Source organism: Lucilia sericata, unplaced genomic scaffold, assembly GCF_015586225.1.
Source record: "Lucilia sericata isolate MDLA Ls3-8-SP2 unplaced genomic scaffold, ASM1558622v1 Contig000000F_arrow, whole genome shotgun sequence".
In the NCBI taxonomy this organism is placed as follows: Eukaryota; Metazoa; Arthropoda; class Insecta; order Diptera; family Calliphoridae; genus Lucilia; species Lucilia sericata.
This window is the reverse complement of record NW_023994042.1, coordinates 2,906,103-2,923,255: the sequence shown is the minus strand read 5'-3', so window position 1 is coordinate 2,923,255 and position 17,153 is coordinate 2,906,103. Positions and strand designations below refer to the sequence as shown.

The 17,153-nt window shown below is 32.2% G+C and overlaps 1 protein-coding gene across 5 annotated transcripts; it reads left to right on the top strand.

The window, feature by feature from the left end:
* The first annotated feature begins 3,689 nt into the window (after positions 1-3,689).
* Positions 3,690-16,612, top strand: LOC119616471 (zinc finger RNA-binding protein). 5 transcript variants are annotated; one of them, XR_005231081.1, is made up of 8 exons: positions 3,690-3,778; positions 4,073-4,330; positions 4,447-5,500; positions 5,556-5,966; positions 6,390-6,896; positions 7,434-7,586; positions 11,156-11,358; positions 15,548-16,612. XR_005231081.1 is itself a non-coding variant. In XM_037972862.1 (7 exons), exons 3-7 carry the CDS (start codon positions 4,453-4,455, stop codon positions 16,112-16,114), a joined length of 2,736 nt encoding a protein of 911 aa, XP_037828790.1. In that variant the 5' UTR covers positions 3,690-3,778; positions 4,073-4,330; positions 4,447-4,452; the 3' UTR covers positions 16,115-16,612. The 5 variants fall into 5 exon arrangements, 3 of the variants coding, with proteins under 3 accessions (XP_037828790.1, XP_037828870.1, XP_037805269.1); XR_005231082.1 differs by having other exon boundaries at positions 4,073-5,500; XM_037972862.1 differs by lacking the exon at positions 7,434-7,586.
* Positions 16,613-17,153: the final 541 nt, after the last annotated feature.

The window sequence follows — 17,153 nt, the reverse complement described above, 5'->3', positions numbered from 1 at the left end:
ATTGTGCCTGTTGATGACGAGGAATGTATAGTTGATCCAATGAGTGAAAGTAGGCCTGAAGAACTAATAACTTCCGATGAAGATATTAACAATGATGAGGACTATGGCGATAATGATAACAATGATGTCATTTCAATAGAAGAAGATGCTAATGAAAACGAAACCCCTAGAAGAAGTGAAAGAGTGCGAAAAGTACCAAGCAAATTTCTTGGATTTAGTTTCGGTTATTCCATTTATACAGAAGGTGTTTATTTCATGTCTGTCCCTGAACAATTTTCTGAGATCTCTTGTCGTAGTGATGCCAATGAATGGTATAAAGCTGTAAATGAAGAATTGAAATCAATGGAAGCAAATGAAGTGTGGAAAATTGTCAAACGCCCTAGCAGCACGAAATTACTAAAATCAAAGTGGGTCTTTAAAATTAAAACAGATCAAGATGGGAATCCGACACGCTATAAAGCCCGGCTTGTTGTCAAAGGGTATCTTCAGAAGAAAGGAGTTAATTATAATGAAACATATGCTCCTGTTGCTAAGCTGACTACGGTTCGTGTTCTCTTGGCTATAGCTGTAAAGAAAAATCTAACTCTATATCAAGCTGATGTGAAAACTGCCTTTTTAAATGGGAAGCTTAAAGAGGAAATCTACATGGAAGTGCCAGAAGGGGTTGTAACAGAAAATGGCATGGTTTGTCGTCTTCAAAAATCTTTATATGGACTGAAGCAAGCTCCCAAATGTTGGAACGATACATTAAATCAACATCTTATTACAATGGGATTCACTAGATCAAAACATGATTACTGCTTATATACAAAGTTCGAAAATTCCAACGTTTTGTATATAATCATGTACGTAGATGATTTGCTAATTGCCGGAAGTAGTTCAAATCTAATAGAATGTTTCAAAAATCAATTGTGCAGAAGATTTCAATTGTCTGATTGCGGAAAACTTAAGCATTTCTTGGGGATGAAATTTGAAAACGATGGAGAAAACATGATAATATCTCAAGAAGCAAGTATCAATAAAGTTTTGGAAAAATTCTCAATGATGGATTGTAATCCAGTGAAGACGCCGATGGATAAAGGGTTAAAATTATATTTAAACAAAAATCAAAATAAAATCGATAAACCCTATAAAGAATTGCTTGGAAGTTTGATGTACATTATGCTGTGTGTCAGACCAGATATTTGCTTTCATGTCAGTTACCTAGGTCGTTTTCAACAACATCCGTCTGATGATCATTGGCAAGCACTTAAAAGAATTTTAAGATATCTGAAAGGTACCGTAAAGAAGAAACTTATATATAGTCCAAATGATTCAAACCCTCTAGTGGGCTACGCAGATGCTGACTGGGCCAGTGATGAAGTAGACAGAAAATCTGTTAGTGGATATGTGTTTAAGGTGTATGGCTGCACAGTAACCTGGGCAAGTAGAAAACAACAAACGGTTTCAACATCTTCAAATGAAGCAGAATACGTAGCATTAAGTGCTGCTGTATCAGAGGCCATTTGGTTACGCGGTATACTTCAGGATTTAAAAATAATTAAAAATGATGCTGTACCAATTTATGAAGATAACAATGGATGTATATGTATGGCGTCCAATGTTGAGAGCAAGAGATCTAAACACATAGATATCAAGCATCACTTTATCAGAGACTATATTAAAAAAGGAGTAATTAAAGTGGAACCTATTGGAACTGCAAATCAACTGGCTGACATGTTTACAAAAACTTTAGATAATTGTAGATTTGTTAAACTTTGTAATTGTTTAGGATTGCATGATTGAGAAGGGGTATTGTAGAAAAGCAATCATAGACTTATGTTTTTAGTATTTGAAATATTAATTGAATATTTCTTAACTCTCTTGTAAACTTTTCATAGACAAACTTGTCTTAAATTTTCTTTTTAAATTATTATAAATAAATTATTTTTATTTAACCAACATATCAAAACCAACATTATTTATAATACTCACTTACTCGAGGCACTACATGTTTAATTTCACGTTTCTAGGTTTAATATTATGGAAAATTCAAAAATTACCCTTTAAAGAACGAAAAAGTACCAAAAAGTCCCCTTTTATTGGTTCTAATTAACTCCGGACTCCACATGCTTAATATCATGTTTTTAGGATCATATTATAAAAAACACAAAAAGTAGCAGTTAAAAAAGAAAAAGTACCAAAAAATAATCCTTTGTACCGGAGTTCCAAGTAACACTCCACTGGTATATTTAGTGTTACTAAATCTAACAATTTCACCAAATATATTTAAAATTGTGAGTTTGAATAAAATCAAATTTCCCGTTTTCCCCCTTTTGGTACATTTTTCTCCCTATTTAAGTAATAAACATTTTATTACAAAAAGTTGCAATATCGTAGTGGGAGCCCATCATTAGGTTAGGTTGATAAGAGGATGTACAGTACGTCGAAGAAATACACCTAGGCCACTGAGTATATTATTTTTCAGTGTTCAGAAACACAGTTAAATGGACGTAATTCCTAAGAATTTTCTAATCAGTGTTAGTCAGGAATGTTATTTCCGGAATAACATCACTTCCAAGATACTTGGATCTACGAAAGCTTGACAGTGGCAAATAAAGTGCTCCAGAATTTCACTGTCCTCTCCACATGCTATACATTCGTCTGAATCCGCACGTCCAATTCTGCATAGATGTGCTCGTAATCCTGTGTGTCCACTCAGAATACGTACCATCATACTAACTTCAGACTTGCTCATTTTGAGGAGATTTCTTATGGGATTCTCTCACCCATTTTATACTGGTATTTGCTCTAATGTTCCGCTTGACCAAGACATTCTACTTATTCATTCTATCGTTTCAAAGTTTCCGACATATTCTGTGTCTGGCATGCGATCAGGCACGTCCGATGATTGTGTATAACCTTCCAATGTGTCCAATATACATTGATGACGTGTGCTATAACAGCTTTTGGCCAGTTCGCCTAAAGTAAAGAGACGTTCGGCTGTAAGCGCCGCCTCATATCTTAAATATGTTTCAATAGGTGGAATATCTAGCAACGTTTCCAGAGCTTTGGTTGAAGTAGTACACATAGCACCACTTATACCCAAGCAGCATGTACACTGAACTCCCTGTAGTAGTTTGATATTACACTTTTATCCAAAGCAGTCCACCAGTGCCCCGTTTCTGTAATTCTCGCATCGTGAAAATCTGCCGAAAAATGCATGATCATCTTGTGTAAAACAGGATAAATACAAGAAATTTAAATAGTTCTTATTAAATTTTAATGAGTACAGTTCAAAAATAATCTGAGTCACACTGTTAAAAACTGGAAGACTATTATATTTTAAGTTTTTTCTCGATTTGAGAAAATTACAGAAACGAGCTACTGGGACGATCATCATAAAACTTGGTGAAAGGATTTGTTTTTAATAATTAAGATCTAATCAAATTTTTTAAAATATATATATATTTTTTTTTAATTTTTAAATTCTTTTTCATCTCAGCCTAATTTCTTGCACAACTTATGTGCTTGCTCCATTTTAATATAAATTATATACAAAATCTTAATTTTTTATCTCTCGGATTCCGTTTTTATTTAAAATCTTTGAAAATTTTAAAATTTAACTATTTGAGAACTTAGCCGGCTTACAGTCGATTTTAAGCCGCCGCCAATATTTTTAGTGTCAGCCGCCGCCGCCGTTAATATTTATCAGCGTAGGTCTCTGTCATCGGTTCAGAAGCATTTTCAGGAGTTCACGCAATTTTTTTTTCCAAAAGATTCGAATTAAAAATAATTGGTAAATATATAATTATTTTGCAACAATTCATAACATACTAGAAAAACAGAAAATTATATTCTCTACAAAATATTTATAAATTAATTTTGGGGAGATTTGCTATAAAAATTTAGTGAAGAAATATCTAAATGACATCTAGAAAAAAAAAAAACAGATTGAAAAACCAATAAAAATGATGGCGGTGCGGTGGTGGAATCAAATCGCACACACAGTGAAAAATATACATAAAAAAGTGCATTGCAATTGTTAATGATGTGATAAATATATGTACGAAATTTTTCTTTTTATTTTCAGGTAAGAAAAGAGAAAATAATTTATATGATTTATTGATCGAGTCAATAAATAAAATCGGAGACTACTTGACGCAAATTGCTAATTTGACCGGCGTTTCCGGCAAGAATATAGAAAAAGTACGTTCTTGAACAGAAATATTTCGTGTGTGTATAACAGAGTTTAAAGCAGTCGCTGCAGTAGTGGTGGTCGTTACGTCGATACCGTTGCCTTCGTTGCGTCGAGGACTTTGTAATTCGAATACAAATATAAAAGAGAAAAGTAAAATTTTATTCTTGTAAAATATTTATTGAATTGTTTTGTGATTGTTCTTGTTGTTAAGTTCCTACATCATCATCATCTATATATTGTATATTTTTGTGTCTGTGTGTCTGTAGATAATCATGGCCAATAATTACACCGGGTTTAGTTACGGCGGTACCCAGTACAATTCGACGGGTACACCGGGCGCATATAGTTCCAATTCAGTTTCGTATCCGGCTGTAACCAACGCCACTTATGCCAACGCCGCCGCCTATCAGTCGGCTGTAGCTGCTGGCAGCGGTAGTTACGCAGCTGGAGGTGCAGCCGGAGCTGCTGCTGCAAGTTATGCAGGATATAGTGGCAGTGACTATAGTCGTACGCCATTGCAGGCATATGACTCGTCTAAAACATTTTATCAGCAGGCGGCCTCCAACTACAACACCGCTGTTGCGCCTACGGTCTCCAAGACTCACTACTCGGCTCCGCCGGTTAAAAATGTGACCCCAATTGGTACAAAACCTACGGTTGGCAAAGATAAAAGTGGCGCTGGGGGTCCTGGGAAATTGCCTGGAACCGCTGTGACTACAGCACCTGGATCCTATTCCAATTATGATGCTGCACTCTACAGTGCTGCTTCTATGTATGTGGCTCAGCAACAACAACCTGGTACTGGTAATCCAGCCAAGTCTAATGGTTCCGCAGGTGCTTCTGGAAACTGGCCGCCATATCGCAAAGGTGGTCCCGGTGGTCCTGGAAACAAAGTATCACGGCCAAAACAAGCTCCCAGGCCGCAACAACTGCACTATTGCGAGGTTTGTAAAATATCTTGCGCTGGACCGCAAACCTATCGTGAACATTTGGAAGGTCAGAAACATAAGAAACGTGAGGCATCACTTAAAATGCAGGCTAGTGCACAAACTACCTCGCAGAATCGAGGTAATAATTATCATTGCGAACTTTGCGATGTTACTTGTACCGGCACAGATGCCTACGCCGCTCACGTCCGTGGAGCCAAGCATCAAAAGGTAGTGAAATTGCACCAAAAATTGGGAAAGCCCATTCCATCGGAGGAACCAAAGAAGTTGTCTAAAATAAACTTTGTTCCCGCTGGCGGTTCTGCTGCCGGCACAACACCTAAGACAGGTGGTGATGAAGAAGAAAATCCAACTGAAAATGATAAAATGGATGGTAAATATTTTGTTTAATAGAATGTTTATTTTATTTAAGATTTTTACTTTTTTAGATAATGCGGATGATGCCAGTAATCATGAAAATACCGACAACATTAAACCCGTGGGCGGAGAATTCATCGAAGAAGTTAAAGATGAAGAGGGTAAAATTCTTAGCTTCAACTGCAAGTTGTGCGATTGCAAATTCAACGATCCAAATGCTAAGGAAATGCACATGAAGGGACGACGTCATCGTTTGCAATACAAACGTAAAGTTCAGCCAGATCTAGTGGTGGACTTCAAGCCAACACCACGGCAACGTCGTTTAGCTGAAGCTAGGGCTCAACGAGCTCTGATGAATTCTCATCGAGGTCAGAATTCAAACTTTGGCGATAAGCAGGCATATTGGGGTGATGAACAACGTCGACGTGCACAGTTCGATGACGAGTATGATTATAATAACTGGCTAGCACGCAGTTTTGGAGGTGAGTTGAAAAATTTTAGAAAAATATGTCAATATAATGATCAACTATAACTTTTATATAAATAATTTCTGACATTATTAAATATCAGATTTTATTTTTTAAATCAGTAGATCTGCTTTAAAGTTATTTAAAAAAATAGTATAATGTCCTAATTTTTGGCGGTCTTGTAGTAAATGAGCGATATGTACATCTAAGTATATATTTAGGAATGAAATAATCTCTAGATTAAGATTTTTAATAAATGTTCGAAATTCCGAATTTATAAGCATTAAAAAATCTATAAATCTATATTTTTAAAAGAAATGCAAATATATTCTAATCATTAAAATAGAACATAATCTACGAACATAATATAAAAGATGTTTAAACATAATAATAAAACAATTTATTTGTAATTAATTTCTTTATGTACTTTATTAACAGGTAATCAACGTGGTTTTGGCGGCCGTATGGGTAATGGACCGCCACCATTCTTTGGCATGATTCCTGGTGGTGCCAGCATTCGCCGTCCGGAAAGTAATGATGATCGCCATGCCATCGCTCGTCATGCACAAATCTATCCAAAGGAAGAAGAATTGCAGCTTATTCAACGTATTGTTTCCCATACTGAACGTGCATTAAAATATGTTTCTGACAGCCTTGCTGAAAATCCCAACGATAGTGGACCATCATCAGCTAAAAAGGAGAAAAATGATAGCAGTGCAGTTAAGGACGGACGTGACAACCAAATGCTGTCCTTTCAAAAGGAGGCCGACTCTGGAAATGTTCGCATATTAAAGGGAGTTATGCGTGTTGGATTCTTAGCCAAGGGATTACTCTTGCAAGGAGATAATGCCGTCGAATTGGTCGTACTCTGTTCGGAGAAACCTACGGTTGGACTTTTAAAGGGAGTCGCTGCTGAATTGCCAGAAAAACTGAAAGAGGTTGCAGGTAAATTAAAAATTATACATACTAATTCGATTTCAAAAGTAACCCTTTTTAAAAAAATATATCATAATTTTACATGTGCTTAATAAAAATTACAAACAAAAAGGCTAAAGTGGCGCCATTCTTGATAATTCTTTCATAGAATGAACCAAACACGAGCCTTTTTTCTGGGCAACTTTTTCCAAAGAAATAGCTTGAAATGCATGAAATTAAAAAAATATAATAACTATTCCATTTACTTACATATACATACATGCAATCATTTCAATAATGTACTTTTCGAAATGATTCTTATGAACTTGTTTGTTTATTTGTTTTTGTTCGAAACTCAAATCAAAATGAAATCGCTATTATAAGAATTTCTTATAACATTTTCATAGAATAGTGAGTGAGTGATCTTAGAATATACGATGGCAATTTGTATGGAAAAAGTAGTGTAAAAAAGTGAAAATGTGGTGGCATTAACAAAAACAAAACAAAAAAATATTAAAATGCAACGACAAAATAAACAAACAAAAATTTTGTATTTGGTGTTTTCAGCTCTTTTTCACAGGATGATTTCATACTGGCCATGTTGAGATTGCTTCTAAACAACCCACATACCAACCAACTACTATTATCGGTTTAAAATAACACTGTCTCCCATGTACATTCTCTATAAAGGACTTTTAACTGGATAAAGGACTTTTAACGGTAACACAAGTACTCTTCGTGTCTCACAAGTCCGTGGACCGTGTTAAGATAAATAAAACTATCACAAAGGAATATATTTATACAAAGTTTAGGGGGTCTAAATCTCTCGCTATCTCTTTCACTATAACTCAAGGAACTATCGTAACTCCTCCGTTTTATAAATAAATTTGACCAATTCGTTCGACAAACGCGTTCACTGCTACGTCTTTATTTTATTCGTGTTCGTAATGATTTCAATAAAACACTCGTAATAAATGCAATAAAACCGAAAAAAAGTAAATACATGTAATTATCAAAAAACTTTGTGTAAATAAAGTCCTTTGAATATTGATCGATTGATTAATAAATTAATCGTCAATTCTAAAACTGATCACACAAATCAAGCAATGGTTTTCAAAATTAATTCTATATTGCTTTCTACTCTTCTCATACTTTAGCTCAGCTTTCGAGCCAATTCCGATTTGCTTAAAATTTGTGTGATTGATTCATAACTAAAGAAGCAACAATATAATGTCCATTCATTATATTGTTTTATTGCAAAAGAAGAATATGATCGAAAAATCAAATGAAAATTGAGACCGAAATTTTACAATGGCATTCCGATACGGCACACAATATATATTTTTAATATATATTCATTCAATTATTATATTTATTTCTCTCTGAAATGGTTGTCGTGTATAAATTTTTTCATTTTTTTTAAAAGTGTTGCCCAAATGACATAAACAATTTCGGTCAATGTTTTTCACGATGCTCTTAGATGTACATACAATACATATGTAGAAAGAATCATGTAAACAGAGTTGCAAAAAGGGAAATGTAAATTATTATCACTTGGTATTATTTCGATCTAGTTCTAAGATATCTTTATCTAGTTCAAAATTATGGTTAAAGTAAACTAATTCGAATAATTTTTAAACATAAATGAAATGAAGACACTCCCGAAGGTAAAATACTTGCAATCGATATTAATGGTGTAAATACTATAAATTTATTAGAAAGAAAAATATTAAATATCGTTCAAAAAATTTTGATCGACTAAAGTATTAATGCAAAAAAATATTTGCATTTTGGTGGGGAAGCAAACTTTTAATTGTCTCGTAAAATTTATCCAAAATGACCAATTTGAAACTATTTGAAGAATAATTAGATATTTGTTTCTAGTAAACTAGTTAAAAACATCTAAAGAAGTTGACAAAAAACGTAAGAAATTTTCTCAAGGGTACAAAATCATATTTATAGTTTAGCGTAAAGAGTATTTTAAATTAGATGTCCAAATATTTTTTTAGCAGCAAAATTTGGTATTTTGATTGTAAAATCACTTTTTTGCAGCAGAGTTAGTTTCTAAGAGTTGGCATTTTAATCCGCCATCGAAAAAATAGATTTTTTTTAAAAGATTAAACTGTTCGAAAAACTTTTAGTAAGGGACATATTTTTATTACTCAGTTAAAAAAAGAAAATTTTGAGTTATGGCAGTTGTAAATGATGCATATTAAAATATTTCGTTAGCTTTGTCACGGATTTTGAGTTTTAAGCTTGTAATCGATTCAATTTGCTCTGGTTTTATATAGAAATTTTGTATTGAAAATATGCGTAATAAGTATAAAATAGACGATTAATATCTTTATGAATACTGGGATATATCTTCCGCACAAAATCCATTGGAGTTAAATGTCATAATCAGAGCGGTCAATTAGCACATAAATTTATGTGTTTGGGAAATTTAGTTTGCAATAAAATTCATTGTTTCCTGTGACATATGGCACTGTTCTATTGAAACCATATGTTTGTGCTATCCAAATGATCAATTATCAATAAAGGACAACATTTTAATCTTAAAATCTCTTGTTATGAATAAAGGACAACATTTTAATCTTAATATCTCTTGTTAGCACGATGCATTCACACAATTTTAACGGCTCACTACTGCGCTATTTTCGCTTTAAATGCCGGATACTCACACAATGGAAATAAATTTATCAACAAAATTTTGAATGGCGGCCTCAAAATAGATAACATTAATTTTACGAAATCTATTTTTTTACAGATATCCAATTTTTAATATTTTAATGCGATTTTTAAGCAATATTAAATTGATTGTAACAATTGCCAAGTTATTCCTAAATGTCGCTGATTCTAAAAGAAGTTCTGCTTAAAAATCACTTTAGAATCTCCTTGGATTTTTAGACAGGAATCTTTTAGAACTCTTTTAATTCGTTCAATGTATGTTATTCTAAAAAAACTATTAAAAAATTAAAATTTTGTGGTTCTACATTAGTGCAATAGAACAATTTTGTTAGTTCAATAAAACAATTAAATAATTCAAAAATAATTCAAAAAATATTTTTTTAATTTTTTTTAGTATTATTAATAGTGAACTAGTTCTAGAACTATTACTAAGTGTTGTTGTTTATAAAGCTTACCAAATTACATCATTTCTTATCAGGTAAAATTATTGTAATCTATTATTTCAGAATATGACACTCTTTATCGAATGCGTTAATTCGGCTCCTAATTTCGTGATAATTTCGAACAAAAACAAAGAACTGGGGCTGAATAACCTCATAAGTGTTCGAAAAATGTTTCGTATCTAAATTTAGCTAAAATACACTAGATTTCTAGTTCGATTATCTCAAAATGGAAAATTACTATGAATTTTACTCGTTCACGATTGAGATAATTTGGGCCATACATTCAGAATGTTCTATAATATGATTTGGGGAAAAGTTATATCCAGAACCAGTTTTGAAGGTGAAATTTTGGAACAAATAAATATAAATTCTCTTCAAAACCATTATACTTAGTAGTTACACAGTTTGCCAAATTCTTGAAAGGATCCGATAAATTGGTGTGTTTATATTTTTCAATACTTTAGAAATGTTTATTAAAATTGCGCACAAATTCGATAGTTAAATATCAGTAGAAAAATATCTCTAATCTAAATCAATTTATAACCGAATTGGGAAAGTTTTTTGCTCAAATTTTCCGCAAATGTTGTGTGTTTGATAAATTGAATTAGCTGAAATCATGTGTGTTTTTAACTATGTGTTTTATAGACATAAATACATATATGTTTTATTTTTTTGCAACTCTTTTTACAAATATTTACTTAAGATAAAATTGGGTTAAAGGTAACGCAATACATGACATTGAGATTTGAAAAATTATATTATGTAATTCATGTCTACGCATGGAATACTTTTAAAAACTTATCCAAAATATGACAGCGTAACGTGAATTTTTAATATAAATTTCTAAATCTAGCCGTTGCTTTTTTCCACTTTTTTGTAGTTATTTGCTTAGTCTACAGTACAGTTTTTCATACTCAAATGAATGATATATAATTGACAGCTTTTTATTTTTATCAATCAGTTTATGATATTACCTAAGTGTATTATTTTGATTTGATATGATGAATAGAAATTATTGCATTCATGTGGGTATAAGAAGACTGTTTTTTTTTTTTTTTTTTTTTTTTGTTAGCTAATTAATTATGTATTTAACAAGGAATATCTTTATTTAAGAAAATGTAAAATAATACCTATATTTTTGCTTTATTTGATTTGTAGGTGAAAACCCTGTTGATTACAAAGTTGAAGTATTAATAGACGAATCAGCAGTTTTAGTTCAAGATGAGGCAGTATCTGTTAAAATTTCATTGACTTCACCATTATTGCGTGAATCTCCGGATGGTGGAAAAGTTGAGAATACTTCGACAAATAACAGTGGCTCTGGTGATGCAGCTTTATTGCCACGAGAACCATGTCTAAAGGTAAGAGACGACTAAAAATAATTGAAAATTATTATATTTATTCCGACATTTTTGAGGAAATCGTGAGCTCCTTTTTGTAAACTCTGATTTTTAAATTAAATTCAATGTGAAGTTTTAAAGTTTATTACAAAATCAATGAAAGTTTCGAAATATTTTAACACAACTAGATTTTAGCATTCATTATAGGATTTTTACAACATTCTTTATGTTACCTCCTGTTTGAGACATTATTGCCTTTTCTTAAAATCTGGTAGACATATTGTTTTGTGTTTGGAAACTAAAAAGATGTTTACGTTCTGTCTCCAAAATTGTAATTTCCAAACTTCATGAGACCATACCACGACTATTGGATCTCTGCTCTGGGACGACCCGAATTATACACGGCCAAAAATGTAAACTTTTTTATTTATTTTTGTAAACAAACCTAATTATTGTGGCAGTTTGTTTCCTTGATATTGTATACTAGACGTTTTTTTAATGGTAAATCTTGCACATACAGTATTGTTCGAAACCTAAGCAACTTTTTTTGGCATTGTATACAAAGTGCTATATTTTCTATTTTAATTGATATATAATAACAACAACAAAAGTTTAATTCCATTTGGCTGTGAATTACAAGAAAATAATAACTGAATTAACTCCATAAATAGCTGTTCGAAACTTAAGCAACTTTTTGATCTTCTTATGAAACTCTTTGGTCCTTTTGAGTTCCAAACACCTTTATGGAATATATTAGTTACTAGTGTAATTCGAAATGAATCCCAAGCGGATTTTAAGCCATTCGCAAGCTGCAATGTTTTCTAAAACTGCGAGTTTCGACCCAGCGCTTGAGAATGCCGAACAGCATCTCTAAGGGACTTGAGTCCGGAGATTTTGATGGACAATCAAATAATTTGGGCCTCATTACTCGATAACTACTCTTAGATCAACTTTGCCAAAGGTTTTGGTTAATTATCATGCTGAAAATCGCAATAAAGTAAGTTGTTCTGTTCAATGTACTTAATCATATGGTTCATTTTATTGGCCAAAAATGTCCCAGAAAGTAAAACAATCCAATTTCATTTGTATTTCAACATCAGGACTTACTCTACTCACCAAAAATCTTGCCCACAACCTTAATTGTTTGACCTCCATGTTTTTTTAAGCCTTTAATGTACGATCATATAACCGCATATGAATCCCGCAGTGACATGGCACAGATTTTCTTAAAGAAATTCGATTTTTTCACAAATTTTGTACAGTTTTGGGTAGAATATTGAAATAGATTACGCAAGACTAATAAAAAACAGTTTTATTTATAAACAGGCCCACATTTTCCTTCTTAAATTCAGACAGAGTATGTGAGGCTCAAAGGCTGAAGGAAATATTATAACATATCCTTTTAGAGAAGGCCCAATAATGAATGGAGAGCAAAAGTTTAAGGGTGTGGCCATGCTTTTTGAAGAGAAGGGTTAGTCCTGATGTTGAAACACAAACAGAGTTGGATTGTTTTTCTTCTTGGGACGTTTTTCGCCAACAATATGAATTGTATGATTGAGAACAACGGACAGAACAACTTACTTTATTGCGATTTTCAGCATGATAGTGAAAAAACCTTTGGCAAAGTTGATCTAAGAGTAGTTATCGAGTAATGGGACCCAAATTATTTGATTGTCCATCAACATCTCCGGACTCAAGTCCCTTAGAGATGCTGTTCGGCATTCTGAAGCGCTGGGTCGAAACTCACAGTTTTAAAAAACATTGCAGCTTAAAATCCGCTTGGGATTCATTACGAACTACACTAGTAACTAATCTATTCCATAAAGGTATTTGGAACTCAAAAGGACCAAAGATTTTCATAAGAAGATCAAAAAGTTAATTCAGTTATTATTTTCTTGTAACTCACGGCGAAATGGAAATAAACTTTTTTTGTTGTTATTATAATGTAGACACATAATGTTATTATTATCAATTATATAATTTTGAATAAATCAATTAAAATAGAAAATATAGCACTTTGTATACAATGCCAAAAAAAGTTGCTTAGGTTTCGAATAATACTGTATATTTAAAATAAATACATTCTGTTGTTGTGTTGATGTAAATAGTATTATAATAAACCTACCATTATTACCAAACCAACAAGGACACTATCCTGAGTAAAATCCTTCAATAGCGGTTGAATATGAACGTTAAATTGCTTCTTCTTTTTGTTACGATTCCATGTCATGTTGGAATACCTTTTTTCGATCAAAATTTTACTCTGATAAGCAAGGTAAAGATACAGAAATAGCGAAACAGAATCCAAATCTGTAGAAGTAGTTACAGATTTGTGTTTACCGTAGAAGGTTCCTTAATAACCAACTTATTCCCCTGTACATCTCAATTCATAATTAGCAACATTCGAAAAGTTCATCTACGAATCTAGTATGTACCTAACCTGAGACTGTAGTCTCGGACTTCTGTATATATGCCCCTATTATGGTTTACAATTCAACTCTTCTTTAGTTGAAATTTTGCTGTTTTGTATTATCGATAACAACTTAGAATTTCAAGTTGAAATTTATTACAACTTTTTTGAAAAAATTACAACTTATTAAAAGTTACAACTCAATTGTTTAGAATAAATTTTTTAAATAAAACAAAGTAAAGTTTTTCTTTAAATTTCCTATGGTGGGAACATTTTTACATTTTGCTGTGCCAAACGATATCTTTTTTGATTACATTAAATTTTTACAATTGCCACTAATTTCACAAGAAAATCTGCATTTATTTTAATAAATGAAACACTTTTATTGATTTATTTATTATTAAAATAAATTTGTACAATCACAAATGTATTATAAACTAAAATTATAAAATATCTTATTTTTTGTATTTTCAAATTTTTCTTTTCATTTGTCAAAAATTTATATTGCCCCATGAGCTAGTAAAATTTTATTCACCTCATATCTATCAAAAATTTACATTTTCAAGTAAATTGTTACCGATTGGCACACACTCATAATACTAAAAAAAAAAGTCAACTGAGTTGAGTTGCAAACCATAATAGGGGCAATAATGTACTATACTGCTTCCAGCTCATCTACATCCCCACACATTCTACAGAATTCCTGTGTGCTCACTTTAGCGGTCTAACGCAATGTTAGAATGTATTACATAACATATTAGAGCCATAATCAAAGAATATAAAGAAATTGGGGCTTGTCAGTTGGTACGTAAAGGAGTTGTCATTCGGTACCTAACTCTAAGTATGTATTGGTAGAATTTTTGTATTAGTATTGGAGCTCCAACCACTTTCACCACACTTTCCAAACATACATACTTGCATAAAATCGTACATAAAAATTTTTGGAAAAATAAATAACATTTAAATTTCTACATTCGCAGATTTTTTAATTTATTTTGCCCACATCTAATAAGTAAACATTTAATAAATATATTTTCGGACTTAAAATCTCTTTTTTTGCAAAAAAAATAAGTTTATTTTAAATAATTCTTTCATTTTCAATACCAAAATATACAACTTTGTTTTGTCAATTTTAATTTCAACACACAAAAATTAATTGTCAAAAAAATTAAAAAAATATTTTTTTAGTTTGTGAAAAATAAAAATATTTGGGATTGTTAAATGCGATAAAATTGTGTAAAAAATTAATAAATAGTTATGTGTTTGTGAAAAAACGTCGTTCAAGTACTAATATCCCGGTATTTTCGCGAAAAAGTTTTGAAGTATTGTGAGAGAATTGAGTTCTCACAAGTGTGTTGAATTTACACGGAACTCGTCTGTGAAGAGAAGGAAATGTTATTGTTGTAAAACAATGTCATAGTCCAACTTCTTATTATTCTTTGGCCATAATTATCAAAATATAATGTCACTGTCGGGGAAATGTTATGTTACCAATAAGACCTACTTCATACAATATTTTAGGTGAACATCTGTTAACTCGTCTTCTGACCTATTTGTCCCCTAAGGTTGAGTTGATAATCCTACTATAAAATACTGAAACGACAACAGGATATCGTTAGGGCAACGAATCTCTAATAGCCTCTGTCTTAATGTTTTTAAAGGCTCCTTCTATATCCCAAAACGTAGCTATCTATAGTGTATTCCTTAAACTTTAAACATTGCTCTTTACAACCACCACTTAATTCTTAATATTAAACATTGACCGGTTTTTTAAACAAAACATCTTTTAATTTTTAACAGGCACTTGCTGAACTTCGTCATGCCAAATGGTTCCAAGCTAGAGCAACCGGTTTACAATCATGCGTAATGGTTATACGCATTTTACGTGATCTCTGTCAACGTATACAATCATGGCAGGCATTGCCGCAGTGGTCAATGGAATTATTGGTTGAGAAAGTCATTTCATCAGCAGGTTTTCCCATTTCACCTGGTGATTGTTTGCGTCGCATAATGGAAGCCTTAGCTTCAGGTTTCCTTATCAACGGTCCTGGTCTCTTGGATCCATGCGAAAAGGAGCCACAAGACGCTCTTCACGATTTGTCTAAACAGCAACGAGAAGACTTGACCGTTTCAGCACAACTATTCTTGCGTTACATGGCTTTCAGACAAATCTATAAAGTTCTTGGTATGGATCAATTACCAGCTCCAAAATTTCCATCACGTCCATGGCGTATAAATCGCAAACGTCGTCGTTCTCAGGGCAAAGACAATACAGATGGCGGCGATGGAGGCAATAATGCAGATGCTGAAGAATGTGCATCAGATGAAAAGATTCCTAAGAAAGATGGAAACGATGCAGCTGCCTAAGCGTTTAAATAAATATATAATACGTTACCAATAATAATATTAAAACAAATATTTATCTACACATAATAATTTATAATAATGCGTTATAATTAGAGTTTCCCGAAAGGAAAGAAAATATGAAAGGAAGCAGAGCAGATATGTTAACATTTTGGTATCCGGACTACAATAATTGTGCGGAACGATTTGTTTTAATTTTCAGTTTTGAACCATCAGTAATAATAGATCTTTTTTTAGATACACACATAAAATATGTATGCATACATCATTATATTTAAACAATAATGTTTATTCCGTATTACCATGTATTGATACATCTATTGATCAACATGATCATTATAATAAAATATTATTAACTTATGTATGTATGAACAAAACATACTAATTTATATGTATGTTTGTATGTAGTATGTTGATACTGAAGACAACAAAACCAACATTAAAATATAATCTCTTGAATTTTAAATAAAATAAACTCAATCAGAATTAAAATCAACGGAAGAATTCTATTTTATTTACTTAAAAATTTTAAACTGTATAAAATCATTAACCATTCCTGTTTAAAAATGTAAGCAATGACAGGAAATCGGGCTTGAGAAATCGTCCTAAAGACAAAAAACTTATCCACTGACATCCTACAATAAATAAATAAATAAAAATGGGATTTTTTACCTTTCGATGAGAGCACGACAAGGGGTACAATAATACAAGGGCTTGTTCGAGAATGCATCACTGCGCTGCACAGTACCGTCTGAAATACATCACAGAAATTTTGATGAGCAAAACTCTCATACTAAAAATGGCTGATGTAATTGTTGCATCTGATGCGCAGTGCGTTCAGATGGGCATTATAAATGCGTAAACGTATAATGCCCAACTACAAAAATAAATAAACGTCAAACACACATCACAAAAAGCTGATGCGGTGAATGGAATATATTAATTTTTAATTGGGTTCTCACCTTCGTCAGAATGGTATACATTAGGATTATAATTATTTTTGGGTGGCAAAATACCACAGCACTACCTTGTAGCTAATACT